This window comes from Bos indicus x Bos taurus, chromosome 11, assembly GCF_003369695.1.
Source record: "Bos indicus x Bos taurus breed Angus x Brahman F1 hybrid chromosome 11, Bos_hybrid_MaternalHap_v2.0, whole genome shotgun sequence".
Classification (NCBI taxonomy): domain Eukaryota; kingdom Metazoa; phylum Chordata; class Mammalia; order Artiodactyla; family Bovidae; genus Bos; species Bos indicus x Bos taurus.
The window spans coordinates 97,160,009-97,175,467 of record NC_040086.1 but is presented as its reverse complement, the minus strand read 5'-3'; the positions used below and the strand labels follow the sequence as shown (position 1 = coordinate 97,175,467).

Genomic DNA, 15,459 nt, shown 5'->3' with positions numbered 1-15,459 from the left:
AACAAGAAAGGAGAGCGTTCAAAGGCAAATTAAGAAGAGAATTTGTAGAACTATCGCAGGGATCGAAAAGGGAATTTAGAGTGGCTGAAATGCATTCCTAAAGTAATGGTCAAGTCTTCACATCTATTCAGCAAACACAGCTTGAGATTATATTTTAAAACACTGCAACATAAAGATAACGGCAAAAGACCAATTAAAAGACTGAGGCCAAAAAACATACGATCCTTTTCTTACACATAAAGGAGCCCAAAGTAACGGCTTTAATATGTAAAATACTTCAATATAAAAAAATTAGAATATTAGTTGTGGCATGAAACTGGAGGCCCTTTTTGGTAAGTTGGTCACAGCAGGTGACACTGGGTTTGGGCATGATTTTCCCTAAATTCACCCAGTGGGGGAAATAGGGGAGCAAATTTTAGACCTAACAGATCTTCTCTCTTCTACCAAGAGAGTGAAGCTGCCACCAGGGGATGGAAGGAAGGAAGGAAGGAAACAGGACTTGCCCTGAGACAGAAGAAAGCTGAAGGCAAGGGTCTCAGCTTGGGGCTGCTGAGACTCAAATGAAGCCTCAGATACTCTGGATCCCGCAGCCCTGGGGAAATCTGTCCCAAGTTGTCTGCGAGGAGGCAGCTAATAAGTTAAAAGTTCTAGACTTAGTTCTGAGGGTCTAACAAAGAGCTATAAATGTTCAGAGACCATATGGTGAAAGGTTGGCAAAAAGGTAAAATTCCTTTTCAAGGTAATACTACAAAAAGAAGTAAAAGGGTGGCTTTCAAATCCTTGGGTGTGTGTTCATGGTTGCCAAGTACTACATCAAGAAAAAGTTATTTGGCTGCACTGGGTCTTAGTTGCAGCATGCAGGATCTAGTTCCTTGACCAGGAATTGAACCCAGCCCCTGCATTGGAAGCTTGGGGTCTTAACCGCTGGATCACCAGAGGAATCCCAAGTACTACATCTTTGATCATGCATGCAAGCATGCTAAGTCGCTTCAGTTGTGTCTGACTCTTTGTGACCCTATGGACTGTAGCCTGCTAGGCTCCTCTGTCCATGGGACTCTCCAGGAAAGAATACTGGAGTGGGTTGCCATTCCCTTCTTCAGTCTTTGATCACAGACCTGCCTAAATAAATAAGTAAATACTGGTTCTTAAAAATACCTTCCAGAAAAGGAAATACTTTGTATTCATAAAAACAGTATTTGTTGTTCAGTCACTCAGTTGTGTCCGACTCTTTGCGACCCATGGCCGGTAGAACACCAGGCTTCCCTGTCCATCACTATTTTCCAGAGTTTGCTCAAACTCATGTCCATTGAGATGGTGATGTCATATTTTTGCTCAAGCTTAAATTTTATTTTTGCTACAACTGATGATATATACCACCAAGCCTTGTTGTACTAAAAGTTGAGGTGGGCACATGACAGGACCTGGTGTAAGGCAGAGGTCACTTTGGCACAAGTGAGAAGTGAGAGGCAATAGATATTATCAAGCAGGCACCAAGAAAGACTGGGTGTCTGAGACACACGTGAGAGTTTTCCTCCATAGTATACAAGAGATCACAGGTAGAAAACTCAATTTGCTGTGAAGAATTAACCAATAAACAGTATGCCAAGAGTTTGTATCTCTGGTTACACAAAATATAAACTGTTGTATTAAACACTGACCAAAATTTGAAAGTATTTATTTGTGTTTAAATATTTATTTATTTGGCTGTTCCGGGTCTTAGTTGTGGCATGTGCGGTCTAGTTCCCTGACCAGGAATCAAACCCAGACCCCCTGCGTTGGGAGCAAAGAGTCTCAGCCCCTGGACCACCAGGGAAGTCCTGAAAGTATTTTTATAGTGCACCAGGGACCTATATCCCACCAGCTGAAGACCACTGGAGTCACAGAACAAAGACCCCAGGGTTCCAGCAGAGGGTGCAGAAGCCAGAGATTATGAGCTGAGCTGACAGTGCAGTGGCAGGAGGGAGGGTCACCCCCAAGGAGGACGTGGGGCACACAGGAATGGGAGACTTGTGTGGCCACCAGCAACGTGGCATGAGCTGCCCAGGCCTGCGGAGGGAGGGAGTGGAGCGTTTGCAGTTCTAGTTTTGAAACTAGAGAGCACACTGGTGCCAAAAATCCCTGGAGTGGCTGTTTCCAGGGTTGATTTTGCCTGGAAAAACTTGGAGGACTTGTCTGATATTCTTATTATGGTATGTGTTTAGCTAGTTGATTTGGAAGACTTTTGGACCCCAATTAACACACGGCTCAGTGCTTAAGGCAGTCACCAAATAGCTGGGCAGGGGATGCTAATTCTCCCCAGGTGTAGTTGATCCTAGGAAAATAGGTCATAGGTCCCTGATCAAAAAGTAGGGGAGGGAGGAGACAAGGGTCAAAACCATTCTGTGAACTAGGTTACCCTCAATGGGGGACAGAGGATGTGCTGTTAAGAGCTAGAAGCTGAACACAGAAAATATTTTTTTATGCTCTACCTTACTTTTTAGAAAAGATTTAAAGCATCTTACTGAGATATCTCACTCAAAGGAGAAAATTAGATACAAAACAAATTTAGAACAAGGGAAAATTAGGTGTGGGTAAATAAACTGAAAACAAGAGAATAAGATTAGGCTGCCTGTTATAGAGTCCTTTAAGGCTGTTCAAGGCAAGCCATAAATAGGGTCCTGAGCATCCCAGAGGCCAGAGCAAAGAGGAAAAAGTCCATTTATTTAGAGGATTTCCATTGCATAAAAGGTTAACAATGAAGCTGCTTTTTGGTCCTGGGAGAACTTTTCTCACAGGCTTTCTTAAAGGAGACACTGTGTGACAGACCGAGAAATCCTCAAGAGCTTCCTTGCAAGCAACACACTCCAGAGTCACATGGTTCTTTTCTGATATGCCCATCAGTGCAAGCTAAAGGCATAACACAAGGGCACAGATCAAGAAAAACTCTTGCTTTTCTAAGAGGGGCCAAGAAAAGTGGTCCCTTTAAAGTGCGGGCCAAGTGTTTGTAGCTACGTTATGGTTGGGCCTAAACCAGGAATTAAATTTAAAACATTTATCGCACAGACATTTCTTAGGTAATTTTTTTTTGAACATTCTTCTTAAAATCAAACATTTGTTAAGATTTGGACCTAAGAGAGTTTGAAATTATATATTTCAGCTAAGACTTAAAGCAGAGCTACTCTATGCTGTTGATTAAGGACAGAGATGGGTTTCCCAGGTGGTGCTAGTGGTAAAGAACCTACCTGCCAATGCAGGAGACGTAAGAGACATGGGTTTGATCCCTGAGGCAGGAAGATCCCCTAGAGGAGGGCATGGCAACCTAATCTGGTATTCTCGACTGGAGAATCCCATTGACAGAGGAGCCCGAGGGGCTGAAGTTCATAGGGTCGTACAGAGTCGGACACGACTGAAGCAACTTAGCATGCACGCATCCAAGGGCAGAGATGTGTGCTCTAACAATCAACCCAATTTCCTTATAAAACAGCCTAGGCTCATAGGCTGAGAGATTAAGTACAGGGGCTCTTAGAGTCAGACAGATCTGGGCTTAAGTGTTACCTCTACTAGCTGTGGGATCTCTCTGAGATCACCTGATAAATGGGAATCCATTCAATGTCCACCAACATTTCCTGAGCAACCACAGTGTGTGATGAAATAAAAAACTGCCGATGGTCGTTTGGGAGAATAGGTAAATGAATCAAAAGTGTTTAGCTCATTGACTGGCACATAGTAAACATTCAATAAACAGCAAAACTAATAAACATAATAAAAGATTTCCAGTTCCATTCTAACACATAAACATGACTAAGGTCTCAAAGTTCTGCATTACTAAAAATGGTTGCAAGAATTTTAGCCTGGAAAATGTTCAATGTAAGCATTACCAATCATCCACAAAGGCATCGAAATATCAAAAAGAGCACCATAGTTTCTAACCATGTTAACTCACTGATGCACGCATATGTGCAAAGTTGCTTCACACTCTTTGCAACCCCATGAACTGCAGCCCACCAGGCTCCTTTGTCCATGGTATTCTTGAGGCAAGAATACTGGAGTGGGTTGCCACATCCTCCTCCAGGGGATCTTCCTGACCAAGGGATTGAACCTGAGTCTCTTCTGTCTCCTACAGTGGCAGGCAGGTTCTTTACACTAGCACCACCTGGGAAGCCCCAGCTCATTGATAATTCCAAGATAAATGTTATGTCTTGCGGTACCTACATGAGTCAACCTGCTATTAAAGCCTTAGATATAAGCCAGTTAAATAGAGAACATCTGCCAAAATTATGATTCTAGTTGTAGAAGACAGAAGTCGTGATGTTTTGATGTTCCTAGGGGAGATATTCTGGAACCTTCACTCATTTCTCAATTTGGTGATACTACATAGAATATAATTCTCCCACAGAATGCCTCTGAAAACAAAAAGCCTACTCAACCCTGAATAGAGAACAAAACTGTGCTGTATTAGGGATGCTGGGCAGGCAGCTAAATCACTCATTAGCCAAGAATCATCTAAAACACAACAGTCCCACAGGCGTAATTCAAGTTCGTGCCTGAGCAAAAATACAAATGACTATATATTAGACTTCAAAAGTTGTCACACAGTCAAAACCTCAGATATTAAAATCTGCAGATGCCAATCAAGTTCATGACAAACCTTTCTTCTGGCTGTACTCAGTATAGCCAGGTATCCTTTGAGGCCACTCTGAGTTCAAAACAACAAAACCATGCTATCCTCACGGAGAGACATTTATACATTTCTTTCTGATATACCAGGGGAGCAGGCAGCTGGTCCAAATGCAGGCTTGACTCATTTGAGTGCAAGTTTAAAAAGGAATGGACAATATGCATGTGTGCTAAGTTGCCTCAGTCATGTCTGACTCTTTGTGACCCCATGGACTGTAACCCACCAGTCTCCTCTGACCATGGGATTCTCCAGGCAAGAATACTGGAGTGGGTTGCCATGCCCTCCTCCAAGGGATCTTCCTGACCCAGGGATCAAATCTGAGTCTCTTACATCTCCTGCACTGGCAGGCTGGTTCTTTACCACTAGTGCCACCTGCGAAGCCCAATGGACAACAAACCCTCCTCTTTTATCCTGGATTTGAAATTACCTGCAGATCGTGGCTTCCCTACAATTACCCAGATGTGGGCTTATGTGAGGATCAGCAGCTGGGCTTGGAAAGGAGAGGCCCATATGGTGCCCATACCATTCATCATTTGTAACACACCAGTTTCTTACCCACTGAGTCAAAGGCCAAGAAAAGATCAATAAAAGCTACAAATAATCTTATGCTTTTCCTGACAGATTTCGATATGAAGTGATGAAGAATGGTCAATGGGGTAATAGCTGTGCCTTGCTTAGAATGCTGCCACGAGAGACCAGACTTTCAATTCATCAAGAAGAAAAACGGCAAACATTTCAGATGGAATGCACTGCAAACTGATGAGTCTAACTATATTGGGGAGGGGGGAAATCATAGAAGCTTGTTTTTCCTTTTCTTTCTTTATTTTTGATGGGTTAGGCTATTCTCTAATTCCAACCAAACTGAACCATTCATTCATTCAATTAATTTTTACTAAGTAACTAAAGCTAAGCACTGTGGTTGGTATGAGGGACACAGTGGTAAATCAAGAGCCTTAATTCCTGTCTTTAGAGGGTTTATAATTCATATCATTGTTTATGGAATTTTAAAAAGTGCCAGGGATAACAGTCCACCTGCAGAAGATGACATTTTAACCAGGTGCTTTTAGATGGAGCTTTTAAATCATCTGCTCTATGAGAAAATATTATAGACATATTGAAGCTCCCTTCTCAGCTCATGCTCTTTGAAACTGACTCTTCCCCATATCCTTTCCAAAGAGAATCTGCCCACAAACTTTGCTGAGGGGGTCTAGGAGGCCACATTTATACCACATGATACCCCCCCAAACCACCACCCTACCTTGAACTCAACTGTTTGAATCAGGGATAGATAACTGGACCTGCGGAACCAATCCATAGCATTCTTTTTGGAATTTGAAATTAGGGTCCAAGAATGAATAGACTACAGTGGACACAGGGACTGCAAGACTAGGGATAGGGTGGGGGACTAGAAATCAATTTAGTAATTAAAAAAAAACTGAATGAGAATTTAGTATATGCCAGGGCCTAGAAATCTCAAGAAAGACACAGTTTCCACCCTCCCCTCTAGTGGATGAGAGGATAGTTAGTAAACAAATATTGATTGTGATAAACACCATTAAGTAAATAAAGAGGATGCTGAGTTAGAGACCTCCATAATGAGGAGGATGACTTCAGCGAGGGTGATCGGGGAGGCCTCCCTGAGAAGATGGCATTTAAGCTGAGATCAGCGGTGAGCAATGCTGGGAAAGCCCATTCCAGGAAGAGGGAAGAGCACATGCAAAGGACAGGTAGGAACTCAAATTGTTCTAGAGAGGAAAATCAGACCACCGAAGCACAGTGAGTGAGCAGCTCGTGGGAAGGTGGGAGAGGAAGGCAGAACAGGGACCATGAAGGATCTCTTTGGGCTTTGTAAAGGGTCTGGGCTTGCACTGCAATGGGCCACAGAAGAGATTTATGAAAGAAAAGATACTATGTTGTCAACATTTTAAAACATCTCTTGAGCACATACCTGTATACCAATGTTGACAGTAACATTATTCATAAGAGCTAAAAAGTGGAAACAACCCAAGAATTCATCAATAGGGGAATGGAAAAACAAAATGTGGTATATATACATGATGGAATATTATTCAGCCAGAAAAAGGAACGGAATTCTGATATATGTGACAACATGGATAAACCCTGAAAATATTGAAATAAATCAGACAAAAAAGGGCAAAAGGTGTATAATCCCACATAGAATAGGCAAATTCATTGAGACAGAAGATAAAACAGAGGTTGCAAGGGAGCAGGGGGAATGGGAAGTCATTGTTTAATGGATACAGTGTCTATCTAGAATGATGAGAAATGTTCTGAAAGTAGATAATACTGATGGTTGCATAACCCGGCAAATATACATAATTGGCCTGAATTGTACACTTAAAAATGGTAAATTATATTTTGTGAATATTTCACCATGATAAAAAGAAGTATTAAAAAAAACAAACAAACACTGCTGCTAGGAGAAAATGGACTGGAGAGAGGCAACTGTGCTGTCATGGAAGCTGGCGTGCAGAGAGGAGACTGGTACTGACATGCAGAGCAAAGTGAAGCTGAGAAACCACAGGGGCCGAGAGAAACGAGAAGAGCTGCTTGATGGCTTCCCAGTCACATGCAGCCCAGCTGTGCTTCCTGCAGTGCATTCCGGCGAGATTCTCCCACACCCGTTCTGCGAATTACATTATACTGGATCTGGACTGAGTGGATCTCCATCCCTTGCAAGGAAACCATCCCTGATTCAGGCAGGGAACACAGCTAAGATGCAGCCTGGAGACTCAAAACTTGAGGCCACTGGATTCTAAAGCCAGACTACCTCCAGCTCCAGGAGAGCAGAGCAGTTGGCTTTTTCCTCCCCGCTCAGTGTCAGGCACCATGCCTGCCCCATGGTGGGAGCCTTCGACCCACAGCTGTTGAATTAGGGCTGAGAAACTCACCTGTGAGTCTGTAGAGTAGGTGTCTGAGCGCCATGGTATCTCACCAAATGTATACTCAACTGAAACCTAGGGAACCAAGCCCCTGCATCCCCCTCATTGCTGATTTGAATGGTCAATTTCACTCTTCACAAGGACTTCTATCTAATTCACTGAACATCAGAAGAAGTTTATGCTAAAATTTCAATTTTACAGAATCCCAAGGACCCCTCTACAAACACCCAAGATCGACTGGGTTCCCAACAATATTCATCAAATCAAGTGTAAGAAAAATTGAACTGGCTTTCTCACGAACATAGGACACATAATATGGTTTTTAATTTGATAATACTCTGTGTTCATAGATGGGAGAAAACACCTCCTTCCTTAAAACACTGGAGTCAGAATCTCAAGAGATCCTCACACGGCAAAACTGGAACTTGCTCACTGCATCATTCCCAACCCTTGCAACCTCTATTGTTGTTCAGTCACTCAGTCATATCTGACTGTCTGTGACCCCATGGACCGCAGCACGCCAGGCCTCCTGCCCCTCAACCATCTCCTGAAGTTTTGCAACCTCTAGTACACGTCATTTCCAACTTGGGAAAACTAGAAATGACCTGATTTTACATAGGGAGGAAAATGGTTCCACAGACCATTGTTGATCACCTTACTGGTCTATCTATCACACATGGATTAAAATGGTAACTATATAACAAGAAGATACTTATAGAACACAGTTAAATGAAAAAGGAGGCATGCAAGAGTAAATATATAATTTGATTACAACCATGTAGAAATAGCACTTATAGCTATACAATTTGGAAGGTATCAAAGGCAGGTGAAAATACTTGCTGCAAGGTGGTGAAATTATACATAGAATTTTAAAATGTATTTAAAATTTACTTTAAAATATTTAAAAAGTCAGTTATAAACACACACACACACACACAAAAACTGAGCTGGTCAATGAGCTGCCTCATCAAGCTGGGGATAACTGATGACCAGTTGGGGATTCTGTAAAGCAGGGTTTTTCCAAGGGTGGTTCTGGCAACAGTGGCATCAACATTACCTGGGAACTTGAGTTAATCCCGACTCACTGTATTTGAAACTCTGGGGATGGGGTCCAGCAATTTGTTTTAATAAGTTCACCAGGTGATTCTGATGCCTGTTCAAGCTTGAAAGCACTTCTCTCATGTATGTTCCCAGTCTGATATTCTGTGATTTCCACAAGTCTATAAAGGGTCCATCCTACACACCTATGTTGTCTCCCCCAAACACCACTCTCACTATTTATAAGTGCTCCATACTACTTACTAGATCAGGTTCAAAGTCTTCACCTGAGAGTCAACATCCTACTTGTGCTATCAAATTTCATCTTTCCTACTTTGGGTAGTTAACAGGGACTGTGCTTCTGTGCATCACCTCATACAGTCCTCCTGACAATCCTATAAAATAGATAATACTAATAAACCCCATTTCATAGATGAGAAAACTGAGGCCAATCATACAACTAGTAAATGCTGGAACAAGAATGACTTCCAAGCACAAACTCTTAGGCACCACTGAGGTTCAGCGATGTTTACAGAGATAATAAGTAAGGGAACTGGTATATGAAGCCAGGCCTGTCTGATTTCAAAGCCTACCTGCTGTGTAACCACTGAGCTCTTTAGCCCTATACTCTCTGCTGGGCAGGACCATGTGCTCATTGCCCTTCAAATCATCGTTGCCAAGAATCATGCTGTTTGCAAATATCCTCTATCTTCCTTGTCGCCAACTCACATCCCACAGCCTCCAGAAGGCCTTCCAGGCTGCTTCCCCGAGATGCCTAGCCAGAAGGGGTTGCTCCCTCCTTCTCCAACCCCCACCAGGCCCTGTCTGTGCACTTCTCACAATATTTACCAATTCTGAATTAGTTATGCACACGCTTCTTCAGTAGAGGTGGTGTTGGCATGGTATCACCAGTGACTGACATAGAACACACACTAACCAAGTCAACCAGGGTGTCTTTTATGTGACTAAATTCATTCTTTAGATATATTATGTATCTTATCTGCCCAGCAGGAGGACAGTAGGAGCCTTAAAAACAAGGACCTAATCTTTTACTTAATGCATATTTCCAAGAATATACCTGGGCCAGATACACAGTCAAATCTGTAATATATAGTTGAATTCAAGTAGAATGCTACTTGTACATGATTCCGGTACATAAATTTTTCTACTTTTTAAACCTGTAATTAATGTAGCTTATATTAATACTTTACAAATGGATCCATCAACTCAGTTTTTGTAAATAGACAGAAATAATAAATTTAATGTTTTTAATAGTTAAATATTAACCAAGAGAATTTTATGAGCATATTTTCCTAAAAATTAGTTCAAATTTCCATGTAACTGGGGAAAAAACTCACAATTCTGTCTTTTAAAAAACTGAGGCTATGATAAAAAGAAAATGAGGCTATGATATATCTTCACTATTCCTCTTTTAAAATGAAAGCATACCCTTTTTAAAAAATCATAACACAAACCCCAATCTCTCTCATTAAGAAAAATATGAATATTTTCAATCCAGATATCTATTACCTACACAGACATTTATCTAGTCCAACACATATACTTGTAACAGGGGGGGAAAAAAGAGCTCACAGATATTCTAACTCCTATCACATATCCAGAGATGAAGGGTACAGAAAAATTGGAATATGTATTATAATAATATTTAAACCTCAAAAACTAGATTTAGAAACTTTTAGGAACAAGATAACATAAAAGCTAAATGCTACCTTTCCTAATACATAAATCATTTTATTTAATTACATAACACCATGAACAGGGAAAAATACCAAGCCACAACATATTTTTAACACACTGAAAGGCACAGATTAAAAGTACGTAACAGTAAAAACACAACAGATAAAGATGATCGATATTACAGCCTTTCAATAGTCATTCATTCCCATCCAGCCCTTATACTGTACCCACATGGTCTAACGGTAAATATACAACAAAAGATCTGAAGAGCTTGGCGATCCTCTCTAAATCGAAATCAATGTACTACCACTGAACAGACAGTGTAAACTTACCAGCTCCACAGATCCATAATGTTTCCTACTGAAATCCCCACGTCTACAGCCTAGGTCTTCCGAGACAGAGCTGGAACAAAAATGCTTCATCAGTATTATACATAGCGATCTGGCCACAAACCTTCTGCAAAAATCCACTACCATTTGCAAAAAGGGCTGCTATGGAACAGGCTTGCCCAGCTCCTCACTGCAGGGGAGCCTCCTTGCAACAGACACAGTCCTCAGCAGCCATTGCAGAGCCCGGCTTTCATGGAGCCCTCAGTAAGAAGAAAAACACCCGAGTCATCCTTGGAGGTATAGGCAATGATTGAATTAAATATTTAGTCATTTGGAATCGATTGACATTTCCCAGGCTACTGGTGGTTTATAATTTCATTTCTGTATAACCAGAGGGGAGAGAAACCCTGCAGTAAACTTGAGGCAAGAGACAAAGCTTGCAATTATCTTTCGTTTAAAGAGAGCCTCTTTGTCCCAAATATTCTGCATAAAAATAACCAGCATTATGGGATGCTATCTAGGAGACATAAACTTTAAATAGGAGGAAAAAAAAAACTTCAAAATTCTGGTAGGCCCCACCCCCCTCCCCTTTATGACAACATCACAATATGGAAAAAAGACTAGGACTAACAGAAAAATCTCAAAATCTAACTTCCAATTATATTTAGCTTTTTTGATGTGGCAGTAGCTAATACTTTCCTACCCCCTCCCCTTGAGAAATGCTTAAATCAGATAAGAAAAATCACATGCGTCTTTGAGGAAAAACAATTAAAACCAGGGCAAAATTGTTACTGCATTTGCATCTTGAATGCACAGTTACACACTCAAAAGACACATATCTTATTGAATAGTTGGTACAGAGAGGGCCCTGAGCAGTACTCATGAAACCACCAGAGATCCACAAATACAAACAGTTTTATAAGTTCTGTTCTAATATGTCATGCAAATAACTCTAATAAAACAGAAAATAAAATTTCCCAGGAATGACACATTTAATATATCCCAAATATTTGGGAGTTAACATGCAAAGAAAGGTGCATTTAGTACCTTTTCATCCTTCCTTAAAAGGTAGGCTACATTTTCTAAATTACAGCCCTTCTGGCACGTTCAGAAAGAGACTGACTCTGATGCTTCACGGCCACAGAACTGACTCTCTGCCAGGACACTGTTTGATAGGCTCCAAGAAGGACAGCATGAGAGAAATGAGATTAGAGAGTCTAATGGTATTCCGCTTCCTCCATTTCACGGGGATGGCTGAGTTCATCGTATAGGAGAGATTTAACCTTTTGTAGTCCTCACTGCCTTAGAAGAAACTGTGCAACAAATTAATGAAGGCAGCTTGGAAGGGTGTCCTAGATACTTACCTAAGCTACCTTCCTGCTGCTAGTGACATGACTTTCTACCGAAAAATCTCTGAAAGAGATGTAAAAGCTTCCCTCCATGGCCAGCTCCAAGGTTAGCTATGTCCTCTACGCCCATTTTCTTGGCCCTTTTTGAAAACCCTCCTGGAGAATATTGCTGTTGCCTTACATAACAGTTTCAAGATCCTTCTCCAGCAGCCCTGAGTTACCAAGAGCAAGTGGGCTCCTGTAAGGGGTGCATCCACGCTCTTGAACAGGGGTTGGGCACAGAGCTGATGCTCAATGGTGGCTGACTGAGAGCTGTCTGCCTGGACCTCAGCCAACACCTTCAGTTAAGTCGGGCCTGTGACTCAGTCATCAACAGAAGCAGCAGCAGCGGTTTCTAACCCAAATGGCCAAAAACATGAACAGAGCAGGGATGTGGGGATCTGGGCCCCTCCCTGTGCCGCCCTCAGAACCACAGAGGGGGTTCCGAGACAGTGCCAGCTTCCTAACTTTGCCAATGCCAACAGCCAGAAACACACAGAAAACAGGGTGATGACCCTACATCTGGAGCAACCGCCTCCTTAGAAGCCTCACTGAGGGCAGACGATGTCCTAGGAAAACAACCGAGAGAGATAAACAGAATATCTGCTGTGGGCTTCCTTTTTCCCCTTCTAATTACATTTCGTCCAGTACACCGCAGAGAGGGTGCTTGCTGATGACAGGGCCATGCACAACTGTAAGGGAAGCATTTCTAGGGCTACAGGAGGCACTCAAACCAGCCGTAGTAGAAAACCCACTCTCTTCCCCAACTCCCTGGCCCCTTGGCATCCAGCACAAGGGTTGTGTTTAGGAGGATCACCCAGAGCTCTAAGAGGAGCTTGGTTCTCCTCCAGGTCCCCAGAGTCTGGCCCATTGCTAGGCACAGAATGGACATGCAGTAAACGTTTGTTGTTTACTCGCACATCTTTCGGATCTCACTAGCTGTTGCCTGATAGGGCCCCTAGTGATCACTGAGGCAGGCCACCTATTGACTTTCTCCCTGATAAGCCCCTGGATGTCACTCCATCAGTCCAGACAGTCCTGACCCAAGAGGCAGATATGGCCACATGTACACCAAAACCTCCTTCCTTTCCTCTGGGACTTGTCACTGGACTTCATCTCCTAGCCCCTCTTTCAGGGAGTGTGCCATGTGACTGATTTCTGGCCAAGAGAATACAGACCCAAGTGATATGCCATGGGCTCCCATGGGAAGCCTGCCTGCCTTCCCCGTGGCCAGCAAGAGAGGACCACAAGGACCCATAGGAAGGCAGAGGTTCGAGATGGAAAAAAGCCAGGTCTCTGAATGACCAAATGGAAGGTCATGCCTCCAAGAACATCTGTATTAGAATGTGATGTGAGCAGGAAATAAACATTTAGTTGTGTTCATCACACACATTTTGGGGTTTACCTGGTGAAGCCTCTGTGCTACCTGGACTAGTACAGAAGTTGGTATCTTGCACTGGGGTGCTACCATGGCAACAACCTAAAATATGTGGTGCAGGCTTCACAGGCAGGCAGCAGCCAGGGAGGAAATGGTCTCAGAGCCTAGAGAAATGGAGATCTCGGTTACACAGTAGCAAACTAGGTGATAAAACTCGCACCTACAATAACTGAGGCGGTGGATCTGTGCCTTCTGAGCCTGCAGCCCTAAGGAATGTGGCTGGACAGGTCAGAGTGAGGCCATGGGCTGGCTCCTACTGACTGACCTTAGCAAGGCTTTTTACAAGGAAGAGATGAGCCCAGGTTAGAAGTGGATGGATTTCAAGCAAAGATAGAAGGGACTAGAGAAAGTCTTGAGACCAAGGGCCTCACAGCCTTGAGAAATTGCTGTTTCAGGACCCCACGCAATGAGAATTCTGGCCAGTAAAGTATGGGTAGAAATGCGGGGCACCTCTTCCAGACCAGGCCCATACAGGTTTCCCATGAATAATCCTGGCTCTCTTTCCTCGTCCACTGGCTCTGAGGATGGCTGTGAGAACCAAGAAGGATGAAGCTACACTATGAAGGAGCCCAGGTCCCTAAATGAAGAACACAGAAGAACCCAAGTAGGCAGACTCTCACTGGGCTGTGAGATGAGAGGACAGAACTTGTACTGCTTTAAGTCACAAAGATTCAAGGTTTATCTGTTACAACAGGTGATTTTATCTTCATAGATATAGCTCTCCACAGGCAACAGAAAGTACTGTAAGAATAAGCCCCACAGAATGTAAACTGATAGAGCCATTATGGAGAACAGCAGGGAGATTCCTTAAAAAACTAGGAATAAATCTACCATATGACCCAGAAATCCCTCTAATGGACATATATCCTGAGAAAGCTACAATACTACAAGACACATTTACCCCAGTGTTCACTGTAGCACTATTTACAATAGCCAGGACATGGAAGCAACCTAGATGTCCATCTACAAATGAATGGATAAAGAAGGTATGGTACATATATACAATGGAATATTACTCAGCCATTAAAAGGAATGAATTTGAGTCAGTGCTAGTGAAGTGGATGAACCCAGAACATGTTATTCAGAGTGAAGTAAGTCAGAAAGAGAAAAATAAATATCATATATTAATGCATATATATGGAATCTAGAAAAATGGTACTGATGAACCTTTTTGTAGGGAAGATATGGCGATACAGAGACGCAGATGTACAGAATGGACTTGTGGACAAGTGGGGGGAGGAGAAAGTGGGACGAATGGAGAAAGTAGCATCAACATATATACACTATCCTGTGTAAAACAGATTGCTGGTAAGAAGTTGCAATATAATGCAGGGGCCCAGCCTGGCACTCTGTGATGACCTAGAGGAGTGGGATGGGGGACGGGAGGGAGGCTTAAGAGAGAGGGGATATATGTATAATTATGGCTGATTTGCACTGTCATATGGCAGAAACCAACACAACATTGTAAAGCAATTTTCCTCCAATTAAGAAGAAAAGAAGTCCCACAAAAAAGGGGTCATCAGAGGGCTGGTGGGCCAGGACAACTACTGAGGTCAGCACACTGTGGCCTCCCCTGCTGAACACTAAGCTTTACTGAGATGCAGCCACACCCTCTGGTGACAGGCTGTCTGTGGTTGTTTCCATGGTTCAGTAGCAGAGCTGAGAACTTGCAACAGAGACCTGCAGGGCCTGCAAAGCCCAAATCATTTATGCTCTGGCCCTTCCCAGAAAGTTTGCCCAACCCCTGCCCATAGACGCACGAATCCCTTTTGCTGATATCAGCTCTACCCATAAACTGTGATTAGGATGCCAATGAAAATAGCAGTGTTTATTAGAGTCCATCAGAATCCCTGGGGGAGCTTTCTAGAAATGCAGATTCCCTGGCCCTTTTCCCAGAGGCTGTGATTCAGCCTGACTGAGATTTTAATAAGCCGTGGTGGTGATGCAGGTGGTTCACAGACAGTGTTTTGAAAAATACTGCTTTTCCAGATGACTCTGGAATCCCTGG

The 15,459-nt window shown here is 42.8% G+C and overlaps 1 protein-coding gene across 4 annotated transcripts in view; it reads right to left on the bottom strand.

Moving 5' to 3' along the window:
* The window catches only part of GARNL3 (GTPase activating Rap/RanGAP domain like 3), a 164,890-nt gene that overhangs the window by 108,099 nt on the left and 41,332 nt on the right, over positions 1 to 15,459 (bottom strand). For 3 of the 4 annotated variants that reach the window (XM_027556312.1, XM_027556314.1, XM_027556313.1), the window contains one exon: positions 10,629 to 10,698. In XM_027556312.1, coding sequence (XP_027412113.1) covers positions 10,629 to 10,698 — 70 coding nt within the window. Of the gene's footprint in view, positions 1 to 10,628; positions 10,699 to 11,672; positions 11,776 to 15,459 lie in introns of those variants that run through there. The other variant, XM_027556315.1, reaches the window with a different exon arrangement.